This window comes from Recurvomyces mirabilis, assembly GCF_035927965.1.
Source record: "Recurvomyces mirabilis strain CCFEE 5264 chromosome Unknown scaffold_19, whole genome shotgun sequence".
NCBI lineage: Eukaryota > Fungi > Ascomycota > Dothideomycetes > Mycosphaerellales > Teratosphaeriaceae > Recurvomyces > Recurvomyces mirabilis.
Genome location: NW_027041953.1, coordinates 445,178 through 463,548, shown reverse-complemented (window position 1 = coordinate 463,548; position 18,371 = coordinate 445,178). Strand labels below are relative to the sequence as shown.

General features: G+C 52.9%; 6 protein-coding genes across 6 annotated transcripts; 4 read left to right on the top strand and 2 right to left on the bottom strand.

The window, feature by feature from the left end:
* Window positions 1–119: 119 nt before the first annotated feature.
* Window positions 120–2,701, bottom strand: LTS14_007215 (uncharacterized protein; the record flags this gene model as incomplete). The annotated part of the gene is made up of 2 exons (XM_064839907.1): window positions 120–2,594; window positions 2,660–2,701. The coding sequence occupies 2 exons, from the start codon at window positions 2,699–2,701 to the stop codon at window positions 120–122; spliced, it is 2,517 nt and encodes an 838-aa protein (XP_064692666.1).
* Window positions 2,702–4,322: 1,621 nt separating this feature from the next.
* On the top strand, window positions 4,323–5,180 carry LTS14_007214 (uncharacterized protein; the record flags this gene model as incomplete). The annotated part of the gene is made up of 1 exon (XM_064839906.1): window positions 4,323–5,180. The coding sequence occupies one exon, from the start codon at window positions 4,323–4,325 to the stop codon at window positions 5,178–5,180; it is 858 nt and encodes a 285-aa protein (XP_064692665.1).
* Window positions 5,181–6,764: 1,584 nt separating this feature from the next.
* Window positions 6,765–13,565, top strand: LTS14_007213 (uncharacterized protein; the record flags this gene model as incomplete). The annotated part of the gene is made up of 2 exons (XM_064839905.1): window positions 6,765–9,747; window positions 9,808–13,565. 2 exons carry the CDS (start codon window positions 6,765–6,767, stop codon window positions 13,563–13,565), a joined length of 6,741 nt encoding a protein of 2,246 aa, XP_064692664.1.
* Window positions 13,566–14,322: 757 nt separating this feature from the next.
* LTS14_007212 (uncharacterized protein) lies at window positions 14,323–14,992 on the top strand (the record flags this gene model as incomplete). Its single annotated transcript, XM_064839904.1, has 2 exons — window positions 14,323–14,556; window positions 14,729–14,992. 2 exons carry the CDS (start codon window positions 14,323–14,325, stop codon window positions 14,990–14,992), a joined length of 498 nt encoding a protein of 165 aa, XP_064692663.1.
* Window positions 14,993–15,073: 81 nt separating this feature from the next.
* LTS14_007211 (uncharacterized protein) lies at window positions 15,074–16,271 on the top strand (the record flags this gene model as incomplete). The annotated part of the gene is made up of 2 exons (XM_064839903.1): window positions 15,074–15,760; window positions 15,825–16,271. The coding sequence occupies 2 exons, from the start codon at window positions 15,074–15,076 to the stop codon at window positions 16,269–16,271; spliced, it is 1,134 nt and encodes a 377-aa protein (XP_064692662.1).
* A 332-nt stretch (window positions 16,272–16,603) lies between these two features.
* On the bottom strand, window positions 16,604–17,397 carry LTS14_007210 (uncharacterized protein; the record flags this gene model as incomplete). Its single annotated transcript, XM_064839902.1, has 2 exons — window positions 16,604–16,924; window positions 17,068–17,397. The coding sequence occupies 2 exons, from the start codon at window positions 17,395–17,397 to the stop codon at window positions 16,604–16,606; spliced, it is 651 nt and encodes a 216-aa protein (XP_064692661.1).
* Window positions 17,398–18,371: the final 974 nt, after the last annotated feature.

Below are 18,371 nucleotides of genomic sequence, written 5' to 3'. Positions count from 1 at the left end.
GATTAGGTCCTGGTATCATAACGCATCGAACGCCCAAAAGCGCAGCACAAAAGAAACCACATCACCTCATCTCAGTGTTCAAGAAGCAATTCTTCCCTTCGCTCATCCCATAGATTCCATTAATATTTCACGATGGGCTGAGCACCCGCCGCATCATCCGTAAGCAGGACTCCGCCATGAGATCCGCTCTTCACCACCTGATCCATCCAATTTCCGGACTTCTTGTCCTTACTTCTCTGCCACCACTTCCCTTTCGACGCCTTCTCCTTCGCTGCTGCGTCTTGTGATGGCGTGTTCGAGTTCGAAAGTGCGATCTCGGCCAGGTTCTGATATCGAATGTCGTTCATTCGTGCCGCGTCGTCCATACTGAGCTTGTTCGGTACACTACTTCCGTTACTAGCATTCCGCGAATGAGCTGCTGGAGTGTGATCCGCAGTCTTGGCCACCTGCCGTACCCTGCTAGCTTTCCTGCTCAAACCACCTGGTAAGAAGCCGCGGCCGAGGCTGGCCTGTTCCACTTTCGGTGCAGAAGCCGTGCGTTCTCCGGCGGGTGGTCTCTTGACTGGTGCGGCTTGTGGTGAGCCAGTAGGCTGATATACTTGTATGGTCTTACTTCGTTGTCGTTCGTGCTTGCTGGATTTATTCGAATGTGCTAGGCTCGGTGAAGACGACCAGGTGTCGTAGCTGAAGTCGTTGATGGTCGAGAAGTTGGCACTCATCATCGGTGGAGCTGGTGGAGGTGCTGTCGGTGGTGGTGGTGCCACTCGTGAGGGTGATCCCATGCGCGCTGCGAGGATCTCATCGCGCTCTCCTATGTCAGGCTGTTTGCTCACTGGCGCTGCTTCGTGTCGTGGAGGCTGACATTTCTGGGACCGCGGTGACATAGGTGTTTCGAGGTGCAATCCCTCTTTGGTCTCATCTTGAATCACCTCTTCATCCTTCCACTGGTCTAGTCCAGGAAGCGGTGGTAGATCTCGATTCAGGTTTACCGTGGGCATGCTGGCCACTGATGCTTCCTGTACGTCTCGTCGAGGCGCTCGGCCACGATCCTCGCTCTGAGAACCAGAGGTGCCAGGTCTACTCGTATCCCTGCTCTCTTGCTTGCGGTGGAATGGTCGCCAATTTCGTGTCTTCTTGTCGCCATCTACTTCATCAGAAGCTGCCGCGTGTGAGTGCGACGTTCTGAACGAGTCAATTGAGTGGGATCGACTGCCCAAATCGACACTTGGTTTACGACTCCCCGTAGTGGATCCTGGCCGCATGTACTCCTTCACCTGCCGTACGGCACGACCTGACCTGCTAGGAGCGCGAGACAGCCCTTCTGGTTTCTCTGACCGCTGTCGAGACGTTGACCTCACATATTCCCGCACCTTTCGACTTATGCTACGAGCTCTGCTTGGCGCTCGTTCTAAAGATGCATGTGGCGGTACAGGTGGTGCCTGTCTACTCGGTGCGGTCATCGTTTCTGAATCCTGGCGGCTAGGTGTATAGGACTTCCGCTGTTCAGGCGTGTGGCGTTTCGACGCTGATAGCTGATCACCGCTTATTTTTTCCTGTACTCGCACTGGAAGTTGTATATGCTCGTGGCTGCTTCCAGCTCGAGAGTGAGGTACTGGCTTTCGTGACGGCATCTTGATCGCAACCGGGGTCGTCGCTGTTTGTGTTGAGACCTGCGTTGGCGTGGTTTCCGTAGCCGAAGAATCATTCTGGCCATTGCTCTCTCGGGCTCGTTCCTCGTGCGCCTTTTTGTGCTTCTCCAACTCGATGCGCATCCAATCTGCTCCAGCAGGGTCTGCTTTCGGTGCACTGCCGCTCTCGGATCCAGTTTGCAACGCTTGTGTAGACGTTCGCTTCGAGCTACGAGCCGGTGTCAGTGCAGCGGATGTCATGCCGGTCGAATTCTTCTCTGACCATGGATAGTCCGTAGTATCGGTCTGCGGCGTCGAGCCAGACGTTTCAACTGAATCTGCTCTCGGAATCGTCCAAGGTCGTTCTGGCATGGCGGGCTTTGGCGGAATGAGCGCTGCTGCCGGCGTTGGACTCGAAGCAGAACGCTGGTGCAAGTCGGTACGTTCGAGTACTGGTATGGCTGCAGCGCTCGATGCATCAGACCTCATGAGCTGCTCAGCTCGTAGCATCGCACTCTTCCGTGACGCCTTCTTCCGCTCCAGCTCCTCCGTGTCCTGCTCCTTGAACAGCTCCGCTGTCACGGCGGCTGGCTTGTATTTGAACTTGTCCGAGCTGACATTGTCCGGCTCTTTGTCGTTGCCTTTCATGATCAACGCTACAGCATCTTGCTTGCGTGAGCTGATCTTGCTCAAGATCGGTGCGGAGACGTCGACATCTCGTTGCGTCTGGCCCTTGACCGCGGCGTAGTCCAGCTGCTGCTTCTGCGGTGCGCCATGTTTCTCGTCGAAGACAATGTGAGACGGCTTGAAGTTCTGCAAGACATAGGCGCACGCTGACCGGAGCTCAGCCTCGACATGCGGCGTGAGTGGTGGTCGGACGCTTTTAGGCGTGGGTGGAGGCGAGTCTAGCTGAACCGCGAGATGGTCCTTCAGTGCTTTGTTGTCTGCCTTGGAGGGCCCAATCTTCTGCACGAGGCATTAGCATCGAGAAGGGTAAGCATTACAGGCCAAGTCATTGGCTGTTCACATACTAGGCGCGGTATGTCGAAGGAGAACTTCCGTGACTTCATCATTTTGGTTCGTGATGTTGTTGTTCGTGGTGTCGCGTGATCGGAAAGCCTCTAAAGGCGACAGGAAAAGTGTGAGATGTTGTTGGGTCGCCCGCGAGACTGGGTGTCTAAGACCACTTTAGCGGCCAGACCGAGTGGCCTGCGGGAGTGGTGTGCTGCTGACTACGTGCCGGGTAAGGTAGCGGTAGCGGTGAGGAGTTCCTTCAGATCACAGGGGACTGCTCGGTGTGGCGCGCGTGGTTGTACCCGTGCAAAACCCCGTCTCCCATGCGCTGCTGCGCTGTGGTACAGGCACGACGTTATAGGCGTAGAGTTTGCTTCTCTCGCTGCACGACCGCCCGACGGTGAAAGTGTGCACGTTCTCGACTGGGATCAGACCAAGCTATTCCTCCTTTAAGCTTAGCTGAACCAACACTAGATTTTACTTTCTCCAGGGATCGGCTGGCCGTGAAACACAATCTGGAGAACCTGGGAACCTGCATCGCCTTCGCTGAAGATTTGGGATTGTCCTTTCGCCTGGCAAACATTACTTGTGCCATTGGAAAGACACGGGGCCGTGACAGATTTGCATCCAGACGATATCATCACGAATTCGAGCCACAATGCTCGTCTCAGCGGCTCGAACTAAAATTTGGTCGCCGGCTTGGCTACGCAGGAGTTCGCTTAAGCAATCCGCCAACAAATACCCTTTCTAGATCTCCCTTGGAGCAAAGCAGGCGAGTGCCGAGTACGAGGCGGAAGGGTAATGGCTTGCGTGGGTCAGCTCTACAATGCACTGCTAGTTGTGGGCAGCGAGCTTTGCCACGGTAGCCACATGTCGTTCCCTCTCCTGCAGTGTACCTTGCATTAGTAGTGTTGCACGTATATACGTGGCGTGTTAGATACAAGCACGAGGACATATCACACGCGGCTATGTGTCTCACGAGCCGAGTTACTACAACTTTGAGCAAGGTGGAAGCCAGAGCAGCGAAAACCTCGATGCATTGCTGGGAGACGTACGCTCTAGGATCTTTGCAACAGCTGCTAATCATCAGATCATGTAAACCATACAGTCCAGACACGCTCTACCGAACGACTGGGGTTTCATCTGTAGAGGAACCTCAAGGGTCTGTTATGACATATTCTATAAGGATACTCTCTGGTTGCGCATAGCCACCGCAATCAACGAACACCAAGACGCACTGTTGGTAGACCACGTAGAAACTCGACCGCTTCATCAGACTTGCGGCGTCCAAGGTTTTGTTACATACCATCTCTTGTCGATAGCGTTGCTCACCCATCGCACCCAACAAGCGCAGGCCCTGCCATCAGAACGAATACACTCGAGATGTCAATCAAGAAGCACCGTGAAAGAGAACACTATCTGTAATGCGGTCGTTGAGTAAGCTCTTGCTGAACGCCTGAATGCCACCCCGCTCGTACGAGGTCTAGCAGCTGAATCCTGAATCCTACTCAGCGCAAGAGCTCGAAGATCATCTTGTCATCGACACGCCTCCTTGGCTGACGGTTGAAGACAGACGTGTTCAAACGACAGTGGCCACCCTTGTCGTTGTTTTAGTCTACATGAGCATCGCATCCCCTCAATACTGAAGATCTTGCTCAGGTTACATTGAAAAACGTTAAAATGGCGACGGAAGCGGACTTCAAACGGATTGGCAATTATGCTCGCATGTACAACAAGGATCAGAACATAGATAGACGACATGCCAAGCGTAAAGTGCCTTTGGAAGTCATCTGTCCAGGTTACTCCCGCACTGGAACTCTGACGATGCAGAAAGCCATGACGATCCTGGGATACCCAAATCCATACCACTTCAGCTCATTCTACGACAACATAAGAGACAGCGATATGTGGATGGAAGCACTCGATGCCAAATTCAACGGCAAAGGCGAGTTGCCAGACAGAGCCTTCTTCGACGGCATCCTAAGCCACGTCGGCGCAACGACAGATGCACCGTGTAACCTCTTCACAGAAGAACTAGTCGAATCCTACCCTGAGGCTAAAGTGGTCCTGGTAGAGCGAGACATTGATGCCTGGTACAACAGCTGGGTCGCGTTCTGCGAAAGCGCCTACAGCCCTACGATTGCGGCTATCGCGCGGTACGATCCATATTGGATGGGCAAGATCGCGGGTCTTGGTGGCGCTATCACGAGACCCCAGGCTGGATTCGCTCTGACTTTCAATCAGGCCAGGGCGAGAAGTCGTAATGCTTATCGGCATCATTATCGAGATGTGAGGGATTGTGTGCCGAGAGAGATGTTGTTGGAGTTCAAGCTTGAGGATGGATGGGAACCACTGTGTGCATTTCTTGGGAAGGCGGTTCCTGGGGTGCCGTTTCCGCATGAGAATGAGACGAAGGCTAATAAGCGGTCGTTTGTTGAGCTCGGTCAGCTGGGAATGAAGCGTATTGCTAGTAGGTTGGCACTAATCGTACTCGCGATTGGACTTCCGATCACCGCTGCATGGTTCTTGAGATCTTGAACCGCTTTCCGGATATCATGGGGGCTTTGTGAGCTGCCATAACACTAGCCATGTATATGGAGTCGACTGGTTCCCATGTAGGCTTCCGCCGCTCCCTCGTAGACATGCCCCGCCTACTCTTCAGTCTTCACTTTTATCAAATCGTCACTGGGTACTTTGCCGATCGAGCCGTCCTGATCAGTATCGTCTTCCTCGAAGGTCGTGAAAGGACACCTGAATGGCCGCTCCACCAATCCGTCAGGCTGGGATGCGTCTAATGTGGCGTGACTTGAAGTTCTCATATGTGACTCGTTTCCCATCGCAAATGGCCGATGTGATGTAAGGGACGCTCGCCATCCTGGCGTTTGGTGGCCACTCTTTGACTGGGAAGCTGACATCGGACGTGATACCTTTGATTTTTGCATAGCAGCGGTCAAGACCCCGCTTACTGGATCGTGAGTTGTCTTTTGTCTTTTGCGAGGAGTAGCGGGTCTGGCTGATTGGGGCAGTGGTACCTGCTTGTATGACCCGACGCTGGCAGCGCATGTGATGATCAGGTCCTTTCGATGCCGAGGAGCTCCAGTGCCTTCGGTAATGACTGCAAGAGGCGTAGATGGATCCCCCTGCTCATCACTCTGATCTTCGTCGAAGTGAAGCGATACAGCCTTCTTAATCCCTTCTCCAAGGAGAAGATCATCAGTCATTCCAGCGGCAGTCGTGAAGACCTGGTGGTTGTGGTTTTGGGAAAGACTGAGGTAAACAAATTGGGTGGATACTTCCTCTGTTTTCCGCGAAGCTCTCTTTCAGAAGGAAAGAGCAACTGAAACCTGAGGTGTACACGTCTTCGGCACAGGATGCAAGCAGTGTAGATCATGTACTTACATATACTGACTGCAAAACCAAACCTCTTAATCAGCAGGACGACTGTCTCAAGTCAAAGTATAACGAGGTGCAATACGTTGCGGCAGAGATAACCAAATGCAGTACGGGTATATCTAGATACTCCCAGCATAATGGTGGCTCTAGGCGAGGAAATGCAGAATGGGATTTATGACTGCGATATGAAGGTGTATCCTGATTTTGTGAGCAGAGGAGAAGGTGCAGTCGGGGTCCTGGTTGTTGCCTTCTATTCACATCGTTAAGGAGTGGTCGCCAATAGTTCGAGCTACCCAGCAGGAGTATTGCCTCCCTTCAAGTGTTCTCCGACGTGAGTCCTCTTTTCCTGTATGTGTGCCTGAGGATATGACCCTGTCACATGCACGACTGAACTCTAAGCACTAGCGCCTATATTAAGGCGGCCACCAAGAATCATACATCAACTTAGATGTACGCGACGCGTTGACCAGTATAAGTGTTAAATGCTCACATCTAAACCACTCTGTCGGGCAAGATCGCTCTTTCTATATCGCTACTCCTGATGACGAGTAACATACCGACCGAAAAGGCGATGAGACTGCCGTACTTTGCAGCCCTGTCGTCGCAATCGCAACGGATCTACGATCATTAGCGTAAGGCACCATCGACAAACAGTGAATCACAGTGTGGCTGTACAGCGCGTTCACCACTGAATACCTGCAGCAGCAAACGCAGACTAGTACTTGCCTCATGGCTCAAACATGCTCTCCTCGAGATCATGGGGTCGATGCCAACTCTGAGGTCTCGCGGAAGCGCGCAAGGCTGACGGACTCGCCAACATCTAACGACGATATCCCAATAGAAGCATTAGAGCCCGAATGTATTACTCCCGACTACGGTGACGCTATCGTGATTGAGGGCGACGCTTTCTCAGACATGGCCGACTCACACCAGAATTCGCCGGGCCAGACTGCCTCTAGTGAGTGCCACAAAGCAGAACAACAACCTCAACATTATTGTATGAAACCCGCTGACTTCGCACGCCGTCTTGAAGGTGCCCTGGAGCAGTATCGCCAGGAAGTCTCGGGCACTGCGCAGCAAATCAGCAAGGATGATTTCAACGCAATCATCGATTGGCTTGAGAAGAACACGGATGCTGCCGCGCAAGTCTTGCATGAGAGCTTTCGCCAAGTCCGTGACCCAGCGGAGTGCATGCTAGCGATACTCAATGGAGCAATCTTCCCTCGCATTCGTGAAAGGCATCCGGGTGCGCTACCGCCAAACTTCCACACCTTGACCGTTAAGATCGGCATGGAGGCAACAGAGGTTCGCGCTACGACAATGGACTACAGCCCCTCGGACTGCTACGCACTATATCGCAAATTTGTGCAGGGCGAGCAAGATATGTTACTGGAACAGGACGCGAACAACGAGGCTGGCTTGGAAGAGCTTTGCCAAGGCGCTCCAGCTATACGGACCCCTTTGCTGTATTTTGCGTTTGCACTTCAGGCGGACATGAAGTACATCATGAGTAGCATCATGGACATTCGCCGACTTGGTGTTTTCATGATGTGTGCTCACTTATTGCGAGTCTACCATGGCTTCGTCGCGCGTGACAGCATGCATGATAGTCAGCACGCTGTACCGCAATATGCCATTCGGTTCATCAAGGGCAACGACCTGATCGGGTACATTTTCGGTCCCGAGTCGCACGCCAGCATCATATTGCACTGTCGCGATATAGTGTGCTTCCTCGCAGTCACCTCAACGATCTCCAATGATGAACTCGATGTGATCTGGCGAACGGCCACAACCAGTGTGGAGGCTGAGTTTTCCAAATCCTCATACAGCATACTGGAACAGACATGCACACATCTGGGACTTGATAACCTTCTGCATTTGGCCGAGCTGTATACGACCACGCCTGTCGACAGGATCATGGAGCCTCTTGCCGCTGCATGCTTAACCCAGATCTTCAGGAAAATACACGAACACATAGACACAGCCGACGACGCTGCTCGGGAGACCCCTTCAATGACCATCACCCGGACTGCAATACATTTTCTGCAGATTCTCCATCAAGCTCCGCCTTCTGAGCCGATCATTGAGCTGCAGCAGATTGTCACAGCGGAGATCAATTTCGCGGCGCACTATCCTTCGGACTGGAGATTGAGCCTATACGAGTGGTGCTTACCTGCAATCCTGGAGAAGACCAAAGCAGCGACAGCTGTCTACACTACACTGGGTGTCATGCTTCGGGCCGTGGAGACTTCTGACGAGGCTAATGTCGTGCTCGAGAAGCTCCCAGCAAGCGTCGCGGTCGCAGGCTTACGAGAATACGTGGAGGATCCGATCTCGCGTTCGAATGAAATTGACTTCGAGCTGGGCTTGCGAGTTCGATTGGGCGTCGTGCTTCTCCTTCTTGGTTTCGCACCAGAAGCTGAACTTGATCGGCACGAGAATACCTTGTTCGACACTATGCTGGGCGAGTGCGCGCTAGACAACCATCTTCGCAATGTTGCTTGGCAGGAGCTGACTACACTCACGCATTCACTAAGGCACGCTCGGGCGGCTGAAAGACTACTGAAGCATTATCTCGATACTACTGTATCGGTGATGCCCGCCGAGTTTGCAACACCAATGCTAATTGATCTCATGTCATGCAACCTGAAGGAGATGATCCGGCGTAGTATCGTGTCAGACCCCGAATCGAGCCCACTAGATCAGCCACTCTGGAAGGCTTTAGTCCGTTTCGCGGTACACGTTCCTGTCGAAGATGCCTCGAAAGCCGCCATGGAGGCAATCTGTGACCTGCTTTTTGTCTGGCCAATGAAAGGTGGAGCGAAGGACACATTGGCTCAATGTCATGTACGCTTCGTTGGGGACTACGTCGACTGGCTGTGCGCCACCTACATGGACACAACACACTTGGATGCTGCAAGGCAGGCAATGGGCTTTCGACAGGCTCTGCGGGTACTTACCATGGTCTTGCGCAAAAGCAGGACCGTTCAACCTGCTGCACAACTGTTGGCGCCTATGGCACAAATATCTCTGGATGGCAGCGTTTCAGATGCAGACGCCCTATGCTTCACCGTTCAGACATGCTCGCCTCAATCTCGACCGCGGGTCACCGACGTAAGGGCGAATGGTGGGACCACCGCCAGGCAGCTGTTGGATGCTTTGCCGGAGGTCACGGCGGCTGCCGCAAGCATCAAGGTCATCATCTCTGGTCAACAAATCGACCTTGAAGCTGCTGGGCGTAGAACTCTGTCTGAACTTGGTCTTACAGCTACAGGTTCGATCATGATCTGCCCCACATATGATTTCGATTGCAATCTTGATGCAGTGTTGACAGTGTCAGGTCCGATTGAACAAGAGCTACTCGCACAATACGATCGCATCGAGCCTTTCCTGGATGGCTCGGTAGAGTTTGCAAACTGCACATTCGACTTCCTCAAGAGGCTCCGGGCGTCAAAGAGGACGCGCGCTCGTGTCTGCGCAGCTGACGCTACCGTGGATCAGCTCTTTCCTCACTTAAGACCTCTGAGGGTGTCGCATTCTGCTCAAGTGCTGCATGACACGTTGCAAGCTTATATGAAGCTCGGCGTCGCGGACGAAACATTTATTACTCGCAGTATCCGCCTACTAGCTGCGTACGTGATCGACCCACGGCGTGACACGGACTACGATGCTCTGCCGCGAGTTTCTGCCTGTCTATTTGCCTTCCTCAATGGTGAGTCTGCTTCTGCAATTTGCAACATACATGGACCAGTGTGTTCTGACCATGGCGCAGAGAAGTCAAAGGCTAATCGGACGCCCTGTCTGGAGGATGGCACACTGTTCAGCACCCGGATGATCGAAGTCATTAATCGAAGGCTGCTGTTTGTCAAGGCGGATGACGAACCCAGCGCTTTGGTACACAACAGTCAGCTTGTTTCATCGCTGTACAAATCTGTCATCCAGGCCTGCAGGATCGACGCCCAAATTTGGACCAGTCTTGCGGCTCACGCTGGGTTCGCGGCTCTACACACCTCATTGTGGCTGCATGCAGTTGGTGATCTATCACGAATGGTCATTCAGGCTGCCAGTAACTTTTGCCTTGGCTCCGAAGCGCCCAATGCAGCCAAGAACGACTACTGGAGAGCAGTACTGGTCACACTTCCGTCGGCACTGCACGCAGACGTCAACAGATCAGCATTCTTCGGTCTCGCTGTTAACCTACTGAACAAGAGTGACGCCATCCGATCCTCAGAAGATGCTGCCAGAGCGCTAATTACGGACGTGACAAGTTGTCTCGCAACATACGAGCACACCGAAGCACCAACGCACCCTATCCCAGACGAGGCGGTCATTGGCATGCTGCAGATACTCGGATGTGCCATCGTGGTCCTAAAGAGCTTTAAGAAGCGTCTGAATCTCGAGGACGTTGGCGCAACCTTGTTCGACACACTGCTGTTCCCACCGCCTGAATCAGTTTCACAGCCTGTGTTGGCTGAACAGACACGCGGATTGCTTTACGACGCGATCAAAGCAACGGTCGAGACTCCACAAGACTACGCTCGACTTGCCCAGAAGTCTGTCGAGGTTATTCGAACACTGGGCGAGAACTACAACGAACACTTTCCAGACATGAATGGTTGGCACCGAGAGTACGACTTACCAGCCGGCTTGACCAATCTCAGTATGACCTGCTACATGAATTCTTTACTCCAACAGCTCTTCGCCAATATCGCCTTTCGCAAGTTCGTCCTTAACATCCCCGTCGTGGAGACGCTCAAGCAGCCTTTGCTCGAGGCTGTCCAGAGCCTGTTCGCTAACATGCAAAGTGGTTCCGTGCCTTGTGTGGCAACGCAGCACCTGGTAAGTGTTCTTGGCGCAAATCCGAATACGCAGGAAGACGTACATTATTTTTATGCAAAGCTGCTTGCGCAACTGGAGCAAGAGCTACCGAGCGAAGACTACAAAGAGACACTCTCGACCTTCTTCACCGGCAAATTCGTAACGCAGATCAAAGGCGAATGTGGCCATATCTCCTCAACGTCCGAGGACTTCACGGATGTGCCGATCACTGTGAAAAACAAAGCAAACCTGACAGAAGGCTTGCAAGAGTTTGTGCAAGGCGAGCCCATGCAAGGCGCTAACAAGTACCGGTGCATGACATGCAGCCCTGACGACGGCGGGCGACTCGTCAATGCTATGAAGCGTTCATGCTTGGAAAAGACGCCGGACAATGTCACATTCTGTTTGAAGCGTTTTGCGTACGAGTCGTACGACTCACAGCAAGCGAAAGTGAACGATCGTTTCGAGTTCCCACCTCAGATCGATCTGGCATCATATCGATTGGAGAGCCTCGATGGAAAGCAACCACATAGCGAACCAGATATGTTCGATCTTGTCGGGGTTGTGGTGCATCAGGGAGCGCTGGACTATGGTCACTATTGGTCCTACGTAAGGATTCGAAATTCTGCCGATCCACCAACTTGGATGAAGATTGAGGATAACATCGCCAAACGTTGCGAGAATCTTGAGCAGATGCTTCGAGAATGCTACGGTGGATTGCGCACCTTCAAAGGCTCTGAAAAGGATGACAATGCTTACATGCTGTTCTACCAACGCCGTTCTCGCAGACTCGAAGACATGAGTCTGCTGAAGCAGGCTCGCGTGTCTCGCAGACTACTTCGAGAGCTGTTGCCGCACGTCGAGATGCCAACAAAGATGACCCAGGACATTGCCACATATGCTGCATGGCGATGGAGGATGGGGCATGTGTATTCGCCGCAGTTTGCACAATTTGTTGAATGGCTCCTTGGCACTTCTGGGAGACTGCCATCTGCTTCACAGGCAGCCATTGACGTCCAAGACACCACGAGCAATGAGCTGGAGCTGCAACAAGTGGATCAGCAAGACGCCGAACTGCTCAACACATTGTCAGAGCTAGCTGCTCGTTATCTGCTACGTGTCTGTCTGAGAGACATGAATACGGCTTCGAGGACGGCCGCACTACTGCGGCTCGTCGAGCATGAGAAGCTTGCGAACAGCACGCGTGAATCATTCGTGGCACGACTGGTCACGCATATGTCCAACGATCCTGCTTTCGTGGCTGCAATCTGGATGACACCTCGCGCCGCCTTTCGTCGACCGGTGTCTCGCTTCCTCGCCACTTGTCTGCGCCGGTGGGGTGACGTTGGCATTCATGACGAGTTCAGGCCATCTGATGAGACTATCGCAAAGCTCATCGCGGCTCACGACAGCGTTCATCTCGACAGAATACACAACCTCTGGACTGATTGGTTCGAATTCATGTCCCTTGCCAACCTTGCGCGCAGCGTAATGGAAGCTGGCATTTTCGACACCGTTTTTGAAGTGCTCTATATCGAGGTCTGCCCACCAGAAATCCAGGCCAGATATCCTAACATGATCCTGGCCATGAAGAAGGAAACTCTCAATCTGACACCGCTTTTCAGCTTCCTCTATGAATTCCTTCGGAAACACGTGGATCTCCATGACTCGGGCTCAACAGTCAGCTATACTGAGCACGAGGGCATCTTCTACCTCGGGCAACGAGATGTGGAAAACCTATACCGATGTCGACCTGGCACCACTGAGAATTGCGATTGGTGGTTGCTTGATATCGCGCTGAAGTATACCGTCGTACCAGCTAACAGCGACTTGGTCATGTTCTCACCGGGCAAGCTCTATGGTCATTTACTGAAAAGACCACCTCTGGAATTCCTGAAACAAGAGCTTGACCTGAGGCTCATACACACTCTGGTCGACCGCTTCGGCACTGAGCAGCACAAGCTGCTGCCCTTGCTGAGCATGCTTCTGAACCACTGTTGCTCGCACGGCAACCAGAGTAGGGACATGGTCGTGCAGCTGAGCAAGGAGATGATCGAGTGGCTCGACGCCTACGGCATTGAGATAGTACGCAGTTTCGGCGAGTGTGCCAAAATTGCGCGCCTATCTGCGCTCGAAGGTATGTGCGAATGGGTCCCGGCTTACTTGGTGTGTAACAAACCCCAAGTACGCGAGGCCACCAGAGCGCTGTTGGACGAGCATATGTTCCTGGATCCGCAACCCAATCCTGAAGAGACACCTGCTCGGATCCGATTAGCTCGTACTATGACGAGCAAACTCGCGCCATTTCTCCGCACGTCATACCAGGATGGCTCACGTAGGAAATGTATCCTGGATGTCTTCGCGATTGCACAGGTAACACTGCGATGGCTGAAGGCGCTGCATCGCGAAATGGAGAATGTTAGCAAGTTCACGCCACCCGAAAAGCTTAAATTGAGCCCCAAGACCCTCGTTGAGTGCGAAGAGTCGAAGAGCGCTATTGCCAGCCTCGAGCAGCTTTTCGACGATTTGAAGGAGTGGGAGGTGGTCACCAGTCTTGTGACGAACGAGGAGACGGCACCGGAGGATCTCCCATCATTGGGGGAGTCGCCAACGAAGACGACGCATGTGAAGTATGACAAGGAAGTTGATGAGGACGAGGATGATGATGAGGATCCGCCGAGCGATGATAGTGCGTTTGGGGGTGAGGATTAGTGATAAGGGCTTATGAATGCATGATTGATGGGCAATGATTTATGACAGCTCACTTTGTTGGCTCGCAAAAGCGGACAATCTCGGTTCTATCACCGGTCGATACTGCTGGCTTGCTGGTTGATGACTTCCGCGAAGTCCGCAGATATGATGGTGGTTGGAAAAGTGCTTGATTGTCTTGAAGCCCATTCCTCCTGAGCTAGACATAAAGCCTAGCTACAATATTGTATAATATCCACAGCCCGGCCTGTGTACATGTATTCCTGTATGATGACGGTGAGCCTCGATTGTGGGTATGAGAGAGCGTTCTCGCACCGTACAAGGACCCAGCTCGTCTCGGAGATGACCGTACCTGTGCAAGGATTTCCAAGAATACACTTCTATGAAGGCAGCGTCGTAGACAACAAAATTATAGCACACGTTCCTGAAAAGAGTGTCTCATGGTCGCCAACAGTGTGGGTCGTAATACGCCTAGATAACATCGCGTTTGTGGTGATTTCTTGGTCGTGCTCCGCCGCGAATGGGACACTGAGGTGTCACATTAAATCGTTACGCCATCCCAGCATTCTGGCCTGCGCTATAAAGAACTGAACCAACACCAACTCATACAACTCTCCACGCTTTGCAAGCTCCCAGCAGAGTCCGATCCGTACGAATCGCCGTTGTGACTGACCAGTCCATCAAGTCTTGTCGACAGAGCTGGTCTGCAATTCGAATGGTGGGCTGAGAATGCACGGGACGAACGAACTCTCCTGCGACAATGCTTGGAATCATCAGTAATTTTCCAGCTGCGTCACGCGGGCGTTCCGGCAAGACCCGAGATCAATACCCGAAGGAGCTTGAAGCCTCGCAAGCGAAGAGACCTGGAGCCGAAAAAGCAAGAAGTCTTCTGAACAAGAGTCGCGGTCTTAGCTTGACAGCGAACGATGTTGTACAAGTCAATCGAGTCTCGGAAGCAAAGGCGATAGCAGGTGCAGTTGAAGGCGGGAAAGAGGTAGGTATCAGGACGCTGAGTGATCATGAAGGTGTGAAACAACGTAAAAACAGCTTGTCAAAGCAGCTGACTATGGCTATACCGCTCCTCCTCCAATGTGAGCCAGAAGTGCTGACTCGTTTCTATAGTCGATCGTGCGGACTCGTCTGTCCAAGAGTCTCACACATATTAGAAAATAAGCGCGATTCCGGTGGTCAAGATTGTGGGTATCGATTGTCAGGATGCTGTGGCCACGTGCGGTGGCAAAGATAGAGATGTAGACCGGGATGATCGTGAGCCTCAGAGACATGGTGCGAGTGTCCGCCTGGACAGGATAGGCAAGATCACCGGCGCACTCGGAAAAGTCGTATCAGCCGCCCTCGAGAGTCTCAAGCCAGGAGGTCGAATCGCCGGCGATACAAGGAAGCCAGATCTTGACTCTAGCACAGGCCGTTAGAAGCCCGCAGGTTCCCAGCAGCGTGGCTCTTACCAAGGTGGAAGGAACACTAGTCAATGCAGTGGCACTTCCGGGACTAGCATGCTCAGCGGACAGAAGCTGCGAAACGACAACAGCAGCAGCCAGTCACTTGGCTATAGCGCTGGTCCACTGTCCTTCGCTCCCGAGAGAGGGCCAGTCAGCAGGCAGAAGTCTAATCCTTCAAAACAGTATCCAACCGACTGGAAGACGCTCTCGGCATCAGAACTTCAAGTAATTGAGCGGTATGGCGAAGTCGTCGTTGTCTACACTGATGGCTCCACCCATTACCACTTCATAGGACCTCCGTTGGCCGACGGAAGTCCCAAGTACGAACTAGACCAATTCGGACAGAGCAAACCCAAGACTTCAGGCTTCAGTGTCGCGTGGCGTGGAGAAGGTGGTGAGTTCGAGGCGGATGCTTACTCCACAGGAGCGGCCAGCAGCTCGAGGGTCGAAATTCGTGCTCTTGACGCTGCGATCCATACAGCGTTCGAGTTATGTCATGAGCGCAGAAAGGTTCGTGCTCTCCTGGTCAGCGACAGTCTTGACGCCATTCATATGTGCTCGGGACCGAGCGGGATGTGTTCGAAGATGCGACCGACGGATCCTTGTGTTTCGCACGACGAAATCCGCACAACAAAATCCGCACAGAGCAAAGACTGGATTCAATTGGATTTACTTCGACATCACTTGGGTCAGGTCCCACGAAGATTGTGCTGGAAATTGTGTGGCCGACGGCGTGGCGAAGTACGCTTCTAGGACTTCCGATGAGGCTTGGCGAGCGGGATTGTTCAACAAGCCAAGACGATAGTGGTCGAGGCGCAATATGAGGGACGCTGCTCGCGTGGCGGATCTTCGTCTTGCAGCCAAGCAGCAGGAGGTGACGACGACTGGGTCTGACGAAGACGACTTTCTTACTAGCACCTCGGTACCTAATGAGCAGCCACCTCAACTGCCTGGCAACACCACCGGACAGGCCGTTATGGTGGTTGATCCGGGCGTAGCGAAACGTACGATGAGCAAGACGTTCATCACACACGAGATGCAGCAGGCGGGTCTTGAGGCCACCGTCCCCAAAAGTCAAGATGACGATGCTAGTGGTAGCGGTATTATCGATCGTGGTAGTGGGAGAAGCAACGGTAGTGAGCCGAGGAAGAAACTTAGAGCTGAGTCGGATGGAATTCTGCGTGACTCTGGCGATGACGGGAGCATGCATCGGACTTCCAAGAAGTCAAGACGTTCGGCGTTTGGTGGGTAGACGAGAGAGGAGGTATACAGAGGTCGAGAGGAGTGTCCAGCAAGGGACTTCTTGAACGGGCGAAAATAAGCTTTAATAGCTAGATGTGCTGATCAGCGAGGCGACAGTTCACGGCAGCCTCTGCACTCTTTAAAACACACCTGGTCCGTCACACCGGCAGCTTAGGTTCGCCGAGTTTCGACGCACGCAATGGTCTCACGTAGCAGTTCACATTTTTCTTTCCAGCGCTCCAATGCTTTGCACCTGACCGCCGATCGCTCATTAAGATGACAGACGACACTAGCTCCGACGCCGACAGACTCGCCATCCCAATGGTCCATTTCAGGTTTGTCTCATTGCTCATCCTGATGCTCGTTCAGGTTCTGTAGCGCCAATTTCACGCTCTCAGGCCAAGGCAAGATAATCCGGAAGTCATAAAGCCAGTATCCTTCCTCGATGATTCGGGTACCCTCTGCAGCATATTCCTTCTCTGACAGACTGTAACAAGGCTTCCAATCCGCAGGATGCTCTGGAAATGTTGGAAGATCGATGTCCACGTTCCGCAGTTCGTATGTACTGTCCTCGTCGTCGTATGGTGCGCCACCAGCTCTCATGAGACGGTCCCTTGCTTCCACGTACGCTTGCTCGGTGGGCCCCAGGGCATTGGCAGTCGTCTGGACTCTTGCAAATATAACTGTCCAACTTCTTCCGCATCCCGTGCTTCACCAATTGTTATTAGTCGAGTATACTCTTCCCCATATCTGCCACGTCTATGATGACGTATGTACGGCCCATAGGCTCTGTTCATCCTGCGCACCTTCCCATCAACTTCTTCTTCCCTTCGCTTGAGCTCCTCCTTAGCTGCGTCGCTGAGTGAAGCCACTTTTCGGGGGAATTCCCGAGCAAGTGCCTTCTGTGCCGCGATGTAGCGTTCCTGTACGGTCATGCCATCGTCCCCACGTACCGTCTGTGTCCGTCGCCGTCTGTCGTCCGGATCAACGGGCAGAAGATCAAGTGCGCGAACGATCCTGTCGAGATGATGTTCGTGGAAGCTGCTGACAACCGACAGCATATTCTCGTCCTCAGCCTCGGGCACAAAGCTGAAGTCCGGCTTACGTCCGTGCTGAGCAACAGCAAAAGCGCCCATGGCACCGAAGAACTGCCTGATAGAGTAGGAGTCCGTGGTGGATTATGGTGAAACGACCCACTTTCGAGCCAGATCGTGAGGCTACTTCTATGTGGCAAGACTCTCACGGCTTCATCCGTCTGATCCCACTCCAGCGCTTGCGCGTTTCCTTACTACACTCCTCCGCATCGAAGACGGTGCGAAATCCGTGCTGTTGACACAGTCGATCGAGGTGAACAGAGTTTTGTGCAAGACGGGGAAGTGCGTGTAACAGCAAAAAGTCCGTGTCGAGGTGATAGTAGAGACAGATCAACCCACATTCCTAAACACGTAAGCGAGCTCACGACCTCGAATGCTGCTCCGCCGTGCTCTGGCTGTTCCGCTGGAGTGTCTCAGTCGAAAGGCAGAGAAGTGGACGCCAGCTGCCACAGCAGCGTGAGACTCGCTCAAAACGACCCTTGTCGTGAAAAGTAGGGGGTAATATGCGCAGCACAGGCCTAGGTGCCTCCGAACACACCAGAGCCAGGCGGGACGCTGATGGTAGGGTGAAGTCTTGTGCACTGGTATCGATCATTAGCTTTAGTCATGGTGACACTGGTAAAGCAATGTTCAATACTAGTAAAGCAATAGTCAACACCAGTAGAGCAATAGTCGACACTAGGCAAGCAGCAACACGGGCAAAGCAATTGTCGAACCTCCCAGAACCAGTGGCTAAGATCGTAGCAGAGTGCAGAGCCGGCTGGAATGAAGAGTGAAGTACTAGCAAGTATGACGCGAGTAGATGGCGAGCTTGCGGGTGATCTGACACCCCTAGTCAAGCCGTTTGATGGTGATCATCGTCCTCGCACTCAATAAGATGGCGAGTGTGATACTTGCAGATAGGATGAGATCTTCCAGAATGGCAGATCGACTGATCATCCAGCGAGCCAGAAGATATCGACACCAAGCTTTGTCCAGCTCAAGATGACGTCCGACTACCAAGACGACGAACGTTC